This window comes from Ascaphus truei, chromosome 4 (genome assembly GCF_040206685.1).
Source record: "Ascaphus truei isolate aAscTru1 chromosome 4, aAscTru1.hap1, whole genome shotgun sequence".
In the NCBI taxonomy this organism is placed as follows: Eukaryota; Metazoa; Chordata; class Amphibia; order Anura; family Ascaphidae; genus Ascaphus; species Ascaphus truei.
The window spans coordinates 247,193,560-247,205,751 of record NC_134486.1 but is presented as its reverse complement, the minus strand read 5'-3'; the positions used below and the strand labels follow the sequence as shown (position 1 = coordinate 247,205,751).

The 12,192-nt window shown below is 41.5% G+C and overlaps 1 protein-coding gene across 50 annotated transcripts in view; it reads left to right on the top strand.

The window, feature by feature from the left end:
* TRDN (triadin) overlaps positions 1 to 12,192 on the top strand; it is a 798,289-nt gene that overhangs the window by 76,969 nt on the left and 709,128 nt on the right. For all 50 annotated transcript variants that reach the window (XM_075597200.1, XM_075597198.1, XM_075597218.1 and 47 more), the window contains exon 4: positions 678 to 707. In XM_075597200.1, coding sequence (XP_075453315.1) covers positions 678 to 707 — 30 coding nt within the window. The remainder of the gene's footprint in view (positions 1 to 677; positions 708 to 12,192) is intronic.

The window sequence follows — 12,192 nt, the reverse complement described above, 5'->3', positions numbered from 1 at the left end:
GGTGGGAGCGCACTCGCTAGCACTGGAGCGTTGTGTCGTCAGGTGCAGGGCGTTTCCTGGCCAGCAAGTTGTGCGCATGGGGGGGCATGCCGGGGGGTGTGCCCGTTATGTCACGTGAGTGGTTCGCCCTCATTGGTTGAACCACACACGTGACCAGGGCAAGCACAACAAATACAACAATATTTGTCTCGCCAAGCATCGTGCCTCTGCACGCTCACGCGCATGGGCGCGCAGCTTGGACACAAAAATGTACTTGAATTGTTTTGATCGCTAACTCACGAGCAAGCTCTCAGCCAGGATGAGGCCTAAGGGATTTCGCGGTCACATGATCGCTGTTTGCCGGAAGGGGCTGTGGCTCTTTGGTGCTGTAGCCCCACCGGCGCCCAAAGGATTAAAGGAGAAAAAAGGTTAGGGCAATTTGCTTGCGCATTGTTGTGTGTCCATGCACTGCAGTGTTTTCTTTGTGCAATAAAAATATTCCAAGTTGCAAATGTGTTTTAACTAAAGAGAATAGTTATTTTGTTACGACAGAAAAATAAATTTTCCTGCTTATTAACAGTCTGATGCATGTCCAGAGAAATGTATGTATGTAAGTGTTATGTTTTGCAAACATCTGAATGTAAATTGCCCAAAGCTCAACCATTTGTCTCACTGGATTTTTCTGTATTCCATTTTAGGACATGCTAAGACTTCAGTGAAAAAAATAGGTTAGTATATATCATACTATCTTTAACAAGTTATAAATGTTTTATTGTAATAATGATGTACAGTAATAGTTTACTTTCTACCAATTCCTGCATGTTGCTGCTTTAATAGTACCATCAGAGTCTTTAAAGAAGTAATATCCCTCTATTAATCTTTTTTGGGGCAAACTGGGCAGTTAAATACTTTAAAAATAATCACTAATCACTGAGGCCACATTTTATGTTTTAACCATAAAAAAAGACTTACATAAGAATCTCTTTATTGCAACACGAAAAAATTAAAGCTAGGAATCACTTTAACCAGTGTAAAAATAGTGGATAAATGCTAAACCAGGATTCATCAAGCTTTGATGCAGGGTATCACACACTAATCTGGCGTTAACTGCCATTCAAGTCTATGGCAATTAAGTCCAGATCACGTTGCAATTTCCTGCATCGGAGCTTGATAAAGCTACCGGTTACATAGGAACTTTGCATTTCTTTGCCTGGTTGCATTGTATTGTATGTCTTTATATATATATATATATACTGTAGTGCCATTAATGTACATAGCGCTTCACAGCAGTAATATATGTGACAATTATATCAATAACAAATAATGCAAATAGCAGATCATGGGAATAAGTGCTTTAGACATTATAGTAACATTTCGTCAGAGGAGTCCCTGCTCCGAAGAGCTTACAATCTAATTGGTAGGTAGGAAGAACGTACAGAAACAGTAGGAGGGCATTCTGGTAAGTGTGTCTGCAGGGGGCCAATCTTTATGTATCATGTGTATAGTATTAGCCACGTTGCTACTCATATGCTTCTTTAAGTAAATGTGTATTAAAGGTGGATAGAGAGGGTGCTAGTCAGGTATTGAGGGGAAGGGCATTCCAGAGGTGTGGGGCAGTCAGTGAGAGAGGTTTAAGACGTGAGGGCTTTAGATACAAAGGGGTAGAGAGGTAGAGAGATGACATCCTTGAGCAGAACGCAAGAGTCGGAATGGTGCATAGCGAGAAATTAGGGATGAGCTGTAAGGAGGGGCAGAAGAGTGTAAAGCTTTAAAAGTGAGGAGGAGAATTGAGTGTGTGATACAGGATTTGATTGGAAGCCAGGAGAGCGATTTCAGGAGGGGAGACGCTGAGACAGATTTAGGAAAGAGTAGAGTGATTCTGGTAGCAGCGTTTAGGATAGATTGTAGGGGAGACAGGTGAGAGGCAGGAAGGCCGGACAGCAGGAGGTTACAGTAATTGAGATGGGAGACAATGAGGTGTGGAAATTGAAGGGGAGCGCAACTCGTTCAATGGTGGATATGTGAAATAAAGAATAAATACCAATCCAAGGTTGGGTTACATGCCTGTTTATTTCAGAAGAATGTGAGTTCTGAATTTATAGAATCCCACTATTTGGAGATACACCTTTAAGAGACTGTGTTGCACTATTGTATTTATTCTTTATTTCACATATCCACCATTGAACGAGTTGCGCTCCCCTTCAATTTCCACACGTTCCAGCAAGAACGATTCCTGTGGACCATCCTTCCAAAGGTTTTTGAGCAGCATTTTTTTCTTTTTTATATTATTTATTGCACTAATTTGCACTGATTTTGCACATTAATATATATCATTTATCACAACTGTCTAAGTCACATTTTAATTATCACTGTGTTCACCTCCCGAGAACACTGTTAGAACTTTCTTTCACTGCACAAGGGAGACAATTAGGGTCTGAGTCAGAGTTTTAGCAGTCGAGCAACAGAGGAATGGACGTATCTTAGTGATATTGTAGAGGAAAAAGTGACAGGTTTTAGATATGTTTTGAATGTGAGAGGGGAATGTGGGAGAGGAGTCAAGTGTGACCCCTAGGCAGCGTGCTTGGGCTACTGGGTGAATGATAGTACTTCCAACAGTAATGTGGAAGGAGATAATGGGGCCAGGTTTGGGAGGAAGTATGAGGAGCTCTGTTTTTGCAATGTTAAGTTTAAGTCGACAGAGGGCCATCCAGGATGATATCGAAGAGTGACATTCAGAAACGTTGGTCTGTACAGCAGGTGTAATGTCAGGGGTTGAAATGTAAATTTGTGTGTTGTCAACATAGAGGTGATATTTAAACCCAAGAGATGTTATTTGGTAACCTAGAGAGAGTGTGTACAGAGAAAAGAGAAGAGGTGCCAGGACAGAGCCCTTGGGTACCCTACTGGGAGATCTATAGAGGAGGAGGGGGTGTTAGCAGAAGAGACACTGAAGGTACGATGGGAGAGGTAAGAGGAGTTCCAGGATAGAGCTTTGTTATAAATACCAAGAGAATGGAGAATGTGAAGGCGAAGTGGGTGGTCCACGTGTCAAAGGCTGCAGAGAGGTCGAGTAATATGGGCAGAGTGTAATGACCTCTGTCTTTGGCAGCATGGAGGTCATCAGTTATTTTAGTAAGGGCTGTTTCAGTCAAGTGAGCAGTGCGGAAGCAAGATTGTAGAGGGTCTAGGAGAGAATAGGTGTTGAGAAAGTGGAGCAAGCGAGAGAATACAAGACGTTCAAAAAGTTTAGATGCAAAAGGCAGGAGGGAGATAGGTTTATAGTTACAGTAGAAATACAGAAAGGGACCAGCTTGCTGTTTTTGAGTAATGGTATAACTGTTGCATGTTTGAAGGAGGAGGCAAAGGTACCAGAGTAGAGGGAGGAGTTAAAAATATGTGTGAGCGTAGGGATTATAGTAGGAGCAAGAGGTTTTAGGAGATGGGAGGGAATGGGGTCAAGAGCGCAAGTGGTAGAGGGAGAAGAGGAGATCACATCCTCCTCTGTGACACATCCTCCTCTGAGACAGCGGAGAAAGCGTCAAGGAAGGCAGGAGGAGAGTTAGGAAGCATTGTAGGATGGGAGGAGGAAACAGAGGGGATGTTCTGATGAATGGATTCCACCTTTTCCTTAAAATAGTCAGCAAAGTCCTGAGGTGAGATGGAGGAAGAAGAAGAGGCAGCTGAGGGTGGTTTGAGTAGAGAGTCAAAGACAGAGAAGAGTTGGCGTGGGTTAGACTTGTTCATGTTGATTATTTGAGAAAAGTAGGTTTGTTTAGCCTGAGAGATAGCAGAGTTGAAGAAGAATAGCATAAATTTGTAGTGAAGGAAGTCTGCGAGAGTGTGAGATTTCCTCCAGAGGCATTCAGAGGAACGAGTGGAGGAATGCAGCATGTGTGTGTGTGAATTTAGCCAGGGTCTGTGGTTAGAGGTGTGAGGACGGCAGAGAGAAAGCGGGGCATGTAGATCAAGGAGGTGGATAAGGCAGAGTTGTAGTTCCTGACCAGGTTGTCAGGGTCAGAAGCAGAACTGAGAGGAGAGGGAGGAGCATAAAGTGGAATCAAAGGCTGGTAGGTTAATAGAGCACAGGTTTCTGCAGAACCGAGGGGTAGATGGAGATGGAGAAGGGGAGAAGCGAGAGAGAGAAAATGAGATGCGGTGATGATCATAGAGAGGAAAGGGGGAAATTGAGAAATCAGAGAGAGAAATGTTTCTAGTGAAAACCAGGTCTAGTTCGTGGCCATCCTTGTGGGTGCTGGCTGCAGTCCGCTGTTGAAGGCCAAAAGAAGAGGTTAGAGAGAGAAAGCGGGAAGCCCAAGGGAGAGAGTGTCATCAATGTGGCAGTTGAAGTCCCCAAGGAGAGAAAGAAAGAGAGCCAGGATTCAAAGTGATAGAGAAAGGCAGAAGGGGTATGAGTAGATGTAGGTGGGTGATAGATGACCGCCACGTGGACAGGGAGAGGAGAGAACATTTGGACAGTTTGAGCCTCAAAGGAGGGAAAAGCAAGAGAAGGAGGAATAGGAAGGGTTCGGTAATGGCAGAGAGAGGAGAGGAGGTGCCCCACGCCTCCACCCCTGCAATCAGAGCATGGAGTATAGGAGAAAGAAAGTCCACTATAAGAGGGGGCAGCTTTCAGAGCAGAGTCACACTGAGTGAGCCAGATCTCAGTTATAGCAAATAAGAGAAGAGAGTGAGAGAGAAAGAAGTCATGCACAGATAGGAACTTGTTAGAAAGGGAGCGAGCATTCCAAAGGGCACAGGAGAAAGGGAGAGAGGAGGGAGGGTGGCAGGGGATGGGTATGAGGTTGGAGGGGTTGACACCACAAGGAGTAGAAGTTTGCATTTGGCAGGACCAGGATTGGGAGAGATATCCCCAGAAGTAAGGAGGAGAAGCATGGATAGAAATAGAATGTGTGAGGATGATTTGTAGGGTTGTGTTTTAGTGCAGTGGTGTTTTAGGCAGGTGTAGTGACAGAGGGCGCAGGTAAGAAAGTAGTTCATGTGAACTGAGAAGAGGCGAAGAAAGGAGAGATGGAGCTAAATTAATAGAGTTGGTGACATGAGGCTGATAGAAAGAAGTGCATAATTTTAAAAGAAGTGAGGCCATAGCAAATATAAATTGTAAAGCAGACATCACAGCAATAGTAAAGTGCTGAGAGGTGCAGTCTGGGATAGATTATATCCTCCTTTCCAGAGTAGATCAAATTCAGGAATCAGGACCAGTAGGTGTTGTCCACTTGTTCACTCCTTTTGAACCCCCTTTTAAACTCCAGCACTGCATGCTTCTTACAATGGGCTACTTTAAATATGGCCTGCTTTAAAATCAGACTGCAAGACCTGGTTACCAATTAAAATGATGTACTTTGAATGAGTACATTAACAACAGGAGAGGAAATACAGAATGAAAATGTACTGCATTCCTTATAGTAAAGTACAGCTTTTAATTATGTGCTTTTTAATGTCAGGAATTTTGTGTAACCACCGAGACAGAAAGAGGGATTTATTTCCTGCTGAATAGAGAAATGACCACTGGCTAAGCCACCACCCGTGACCATAGATATGACACATTCTCATCACTGAGTGCTACCACAATTGTGTGAGAATGCTCCAAACTATATTTACTGTATTTCCTTTTCAACGTCTCGGACATATTCTGATAAAATCGTTGTAGGGACAGAAAAATTAGTATAAAAATAAATATGTTTGGTGATTTTCAGATACAGATGTAGCAGGCTGGCTTTTTCTCTCTGGTGTGATATATTGTTATGAATTTTGGTATACTGTACTGCACCAACATTGTCATTGAGGGAGATATTTGCTATGTGGTGCTACATTAAGTGCAATAAGATACTTTTAATGCTTCTGATGATTTTGACAATATTTTTAGTTTAAAAAAAAGGGTTATTTCCACTTGGTTTGTACAATGTGTTTGTCTGCATTGCTAGAAAAATACAAAAATACATTACCTGTATAATTCTTTATCTACATTCTTTACTACATGTACATTAGGATAACTTGTTGCCTACATTGTTTTGTTACCTTGATGAGAATCACCAGCTTGTAGAAAATAAAGATAACTAAAAAAAAAAACTTTAATCCTTTAAAACATGTTATTACTACACTATAAAAGCTTTCTGAATACTACCAGCAAATAGGCAACAAAATCAATTTAGGGCAAAATGACATTGTCGCATATTGCATTTAATCATGTTTATTGTGGAACATAAATCAAATAGTACAATTGATATTATTAGTGACCTGTGTCGAATGAGCTGCTATCCTGAAAGTTATTGGTTACTTAGAAGAGCTTATAAGAAACAGTAGCTGGGTGATAAATGATGGCTAATGAAGATTATATGTTAAGCATGCAAGATGCTGACAATACACTAATAAAGTAGCTCATTACTCTGGCACCACATAGGAAATAAATCTGTACCAGACAGAGGTGGTAACAAAGTTGTTTAAATGGACAGAGTAAATATGAATAACTGGATATGGAAAAATGATACCAGAGTATAATTTTATTTGAAAGGTATTTCATAGGAGGTAGGTTCTAATAAATTTTCGTGTTTTGGTTTCTTGTTTTGCCAATGCTTAATTTGTTTTTTTTTTTTTAATTTTGGACGCTACATAAGGAAAAAATGCCAAAAACATGAAGAATAATATTAAAATAAGTACTGTATAAAATGGTAAAAACAGTTAGGGAACTAAAGTAATGGAACTTAACAAGTTTTTCATTGAAAAAAATACTTAAGAAGCAAGACAAGTTTTTCAATCCGCAGAGATAGATAGATAGATAGATAGATACTTCTCTTTTGATTCCAAATATTTTTTAATTACAATATTCTAAATGGTTTTTGTTTTATATTTGTGTTGGAATGTAAGGTTCTGGTAAATTCTCATTTCACACACCAGGTTTTGCCCATCTTTAAAAAAAATGAATAATAATTTATATATTTTTATGTTTTAACTTATAGTTGAACTGAACTGGTTAGTACGCACACTTAACTCTTCGAATTCTATTGAATATTTTTGCTACACAAAGTGTTCTCATTTGTACAGCCGTGGCCCCTTTTAACCTCCAACATCCCCGAAAAAATTCGGGGATATTTTCCCCGAAAAAATTGGGGGATATTTTCCCCGAAAAAATTCGGGGATATTTTCCGTTTCTCTCGCATTTCCCCGCGCGTCGGCCGCATTGACTAGATTGCGCTAACGGCGCTTAACATTGAAAGCGCCTGCGGCGCTCAAAAGCGGCCCAAAATGGCCCGCATCTGCCCGCGATTTTAAAAATCGCGGGGAAACGGCCGCAGGAGGTTAAAGGCGGCCGCCACTGTATGTAAATGACCAGAATTGTTGTCTGAAGTTTACCACTGTATGACGTGTCAGCAATGTGAATGAACCACATTTTAAGGACATATAGAATACATGCAGAGTCTCTTAGATTTTTTCTGCCATTGCTGTACTTTGTATGGTAGAGTTTAACTTTTATTTACCCTGTATAGGTTTCTATCACTAGTTATTACCCACCATAAGCTTATTGCATAACAGCTTCTCAATGCTGAATTTGTAATTCAAATAGAACGTTTAATTGACCCCTACTCACCAGGTTTTAACTAAAGATGTGCAAACTGTGATGTGAACCAAGGGAAATTTGCCGTTTTTTTTGTTTGAAACATTTTTTGGACAATAGAAGACTTCACATAGAATTGACCAAGAATTAAAAAGTCAATGTACATTGCAAATTCATTAGAATTGGTCTTAATTTTTCCAATTTCTCTTAAATTTCCCTCCAATTTAGATGACCGCAGACAGAGATTATATATAAAACACACAAACAATTTGGCTTGTAGAGTTGGAAATGATAATACAGATACAGTATACCATAATAATGTCTAGTGGTTATGGCAAAAAGAGGGTCAGAATGGAGCTTGTTATGGTGGTAGTGGTAGTGACAGGAAAGGAATAGTATGGAGTGGGGTAGGGTCCTAGAGAAAACATACCAATACTACGAAAAACTCAGTCGTTACACTTGAGCCCCAGCAGCCATCTAGTCCTCAGAGAGAAAAAAATTAAAGTTAGGTTTTATCAACATAGTCACCATCATCATCATCATCATCCCTAATGCCTGTCTCAGTAGCTTTGTCAGAATTTCTAGCATTCCTTTCTCCTGCTAAAAGTAGGGGTGTTGTTCTAGTGTGGGACAAACAAGGTACCAGGTTGGAAAAGATGTTCAGAAAGGGCTGCATGTTTCTGGCACCTCTCAAAGTGGCCATCCATAACACATTAAGCAGATGTGTCATTTGTGCAAGTGAAACGGAAGAAATTGTCTCTAAATGTTAAATAGAGTGTTCTGACCACAGAGAGGAGCATGAGTATTTTTCTGAAACTGGACTGGCCCCAACATCTACATGTACAAGGGCACAAGCAGAACTACGTGTAGGTCAAAGTCAGAGCCATATTCCTCCTCAAAAACATGCAGGGATGGATGCTCAACAAACAGAGATTTGCAAATATTCAAAATGTTTTCTCTTAATCCTTTGAGTGCCAGAGTGGCCGCAGGGTCAGAATGCCATGGCACCACCGATTCCATGAACGCTCTGACACTGATGTCGGAACGGAATGAGTCATTCCCCTTCTGTCTGCCATCAGTGCAAATTGTGTCCTGTGCTCCATAGAACGCGAGCTCCCCTAAGAGAATGAGCAAATATTTGGTGACAGAGCTACTAGGTCATAGGTCACCCAGAGTGCCAGAACCCCATTGCATAGTAGCTATGTTCAAGGGCACTCAAACTGTTAAAATGTGCGTCATATTGGCAACATTTTTGCGTGGACAATGATAAGTGAAGAAGGTGATCAATCTAGGCAGCTTTGGCTATCACAACTAGTAGCAGTCATGCTCCTATTATTATTATTTGTACACTGAAAAACATAATTGACAAGCCTATATATTGTATATATATATTTTTTCAAACGCACAAGCACATCACCAATAAATATGAATGTTAGTTTCAGAAAAAATCACAAACTCTAATGCAAACAGCAGCCAATTGCACATCATTTTGTAATCTGAGCACATCTACACGTATAGGTCACATTATCCATCATCAAAAGCTTACATGGAAGAGAAGTTTCAACTCTGAGAAGGGCCCAAGTAGTTGTGAGAAGGAGTGATGGTTGAATTCCTGGTAGTCGGTCAGGGGACTCAGAGGATTGTGGTGGTGAAAGTCTTCATGATGATGGAGTGATGATGACGGATGATCTTGGTTCTTGTAGACTAAGCAGTAATAGGGATGATTATGAGACTGTGGAAGCTGCTCCTGCACCGTTAGATACTAGAAGAGGTCATGAAGGCCAATTATATCTAATCCACTACACCAACCCATGGTTCACAAACCTTTTGATAGGGTGCACACATACCCTCGCTCCCATGATAGGGCCCTTATACTGAATTGAAGTCAACATCTTTCCCTTTAGAGTTTGGAGGGGGCAAGGACTTTAGGGAGCTACTGAATACGCTGAGCTGAAAACTATCCAAGATGGCATCTTTTTCCACCACGGCTGTTCCTCAAATGTACCAAGAGGTTGTCAAATTAGTGGGCCTCAGGTCATGTTTTTGACAGTCTCAATTGGTCCTACAGTATATGTTTTAAATCTTGAAAGCCTCTAGTCTGAGTGATACTTGTATACAGTACACAGATCCCACTGCTAGAGTCCATGCTGTGGTCTCCTATCTGACCGTTTTACCTTCTCAATGTAACAAGACAGGGTGGTCCGCTCTTGCCTATGCTCTTTGCCCTGGCTATTTAAACTCTTGCAATGAGCATTACAGATAACTCTGATTTTTCTGGCCTTAAAGTAGGCTCCTCGGAATATAACATTAGCCTAAATGCAGATGATGCAATACTTACACTCACTAAAGCAATAGTTTCCCTACCAAATTTGGAAATTATTTTGAAAATATTCAGTGCAATTTCTGAAACACCCATGACTACTGGCATCACAGGCTCCAGGAATATGAAGGTAATCCCTGCAGGAGAACTCGCACTATTCCCCCTGATAGATTGCACTCACGAGGCAGGAGTATATTTTAATAAGTGGGGTCTTTATTCTTCACAGCATATACAGCATACACTGGACAGCAATCTCTGGCCCTTCAATCTCTGGATGGTCCCTGGACTCCAACTCTGGGGCTTGACGCCTCCATGGCCGGTCCTATTTCTTCCCTGACTCCCTATTAGAGTCAGAGCTATGGTACTCATCCCCACTCCCCAAGGGTAGGGGACAGAAGATGCTAGAGCCCTGAACACCTCTGCGTGAGACCAGTCTCTCTCAAAGGGGAGAGACAACTGACTACATTTAGTAATGCAGCCCTTTAAGTACCGAGGGGGAAGGTCCAAGTTCACAAATTTTTATTTCATTTACGACATCCTGAAAATAAAAATTCCCCTTATATTACTCTCTTAAACATGCATATCCCACATATTCCCCAAAAATATCAATATCTCAATATTAATTTCTCATATTCTGACACCAACAAAATGTGTAATAGCTAAATAATAATAATAATAGCATGTTCTTGTATAGCGCTGCTTGTTTTATGTAGCGCTTTTCAGAGACATTTTGCAGGCACAGGTCCCTGCCCCGTGGAGCTTACAATCTATGTTTTTGGTACCTGAGGCACTGGGAGATAAAGTGACTTGCCCAAAGCCAGGTTCCCCGGCTTCAAACTCAGCGCCAGTCAGTGTCTTTACTCACTGAGCCACTCCTTCTCCCTATAAACACTGGATGCAGGTAGAATCTTCTCCAAAACAAACCATTGTGGGAAGATATAATAATGTTATACTTATGGAAAAACTCTATAGTATTCTCAACAGAACTTATGAAAAGTTTTGCGATGTTTGGACGCCCTGGATTGATTATACTCAGGTCTAGCCCTTGACTTTGATATTGTTACAGTACATGTGTAATGTGATTGGCTTGTTGGATCTATGCTGGCTCTGTAACCGGAAACTATCGATGTGATGCAGTAATTGTACCAAATTAACTTTTCCTTTCCCTCTGTAGATTACATAAGAAAAAAGTACTGCTTGGTTATCCCATAAACATTGCTTGGCTGGGTTCCCTATGGAGGAGGTTGAAAACTAGTGATGTAAAGTTAAATATAAAACTATGTTAAAATTCTAATCACTTCAGAAGCACTGTATCAGGTTTATGGAATAAAACCTGCTGGCTCAGATACAGTAACTAAAATCTTTTTTTAAGCATAAACATGAAAATGATGCAAATAAAGCTGCAAAATAAATGTAACGGTATTTCTGGCCCGGCCTGACCCACCCAATCTCACATTGGCCCCTGTGGTCTAACCGGTCCCCATTACAGTGTGGTAGTGTCTGGTGGTGCACCTGTTGGCAACAGGACTCCTGAGTCTCCCGCATGATGGTGTGTGGGGAGGACCCGTCCAGACAGGCAGCTGAGGTAGTGTGCTGAGTCTCACCTAGTTCCAGTGCAGTGCCTCCACCTCATCAGGGTCCCTGCGTCCGCAAGGGGATGATCCTGTTGAGGAACTCCTCCGTGGTGCAACCTCCTGTGTAATCATACTCTCACACACAGGGGTCTTTCTGATCAGCTCCATCTTTATTGTCACGGTGGGCATAGCTGCCCTCCACAATGGGGTGTCTTTAGCCAGTCATAGTGCCCGTGCTTCCCTTTGAAAGGTATGTCACCTGGATCAGGGATTCACGGCTCTGTGCCAGGTCCCTGGACACAGACTCCTAAGTCAGCTACTATAACATAACTGTCTAACTACTTGAACTTCTCCTTCACTTAAACTACTCTCTGAACTGGACTGCTAGAAACTCCTGACAGAACTCCTCCTCCTCTTCTCAGAACTAACTTTAGACTCAGTGCTGTGCCTTATGTATACTCTGGAAGCTGACACACCTCTGACATCACTAACCATGGAGTCAGAGCATGTGACTACTCCCATCCATACACAGGGCACATCACCAGGGTGTGAGGGAAAACCTCCATGATGACTGCTGGCATGCCCACAACTTACCAGGCCTTACTGCCAGCAGGAGAGATGACTGTAGGCATTTTACATGACCGCTACATAAGCTTTACATATAAAGAAATAAACCGCATAAAATGGATCCAGGATTAGTATTTTTTTCAGAAAAATTACTTTCTTCTACTTCCATTATTTAAAACATT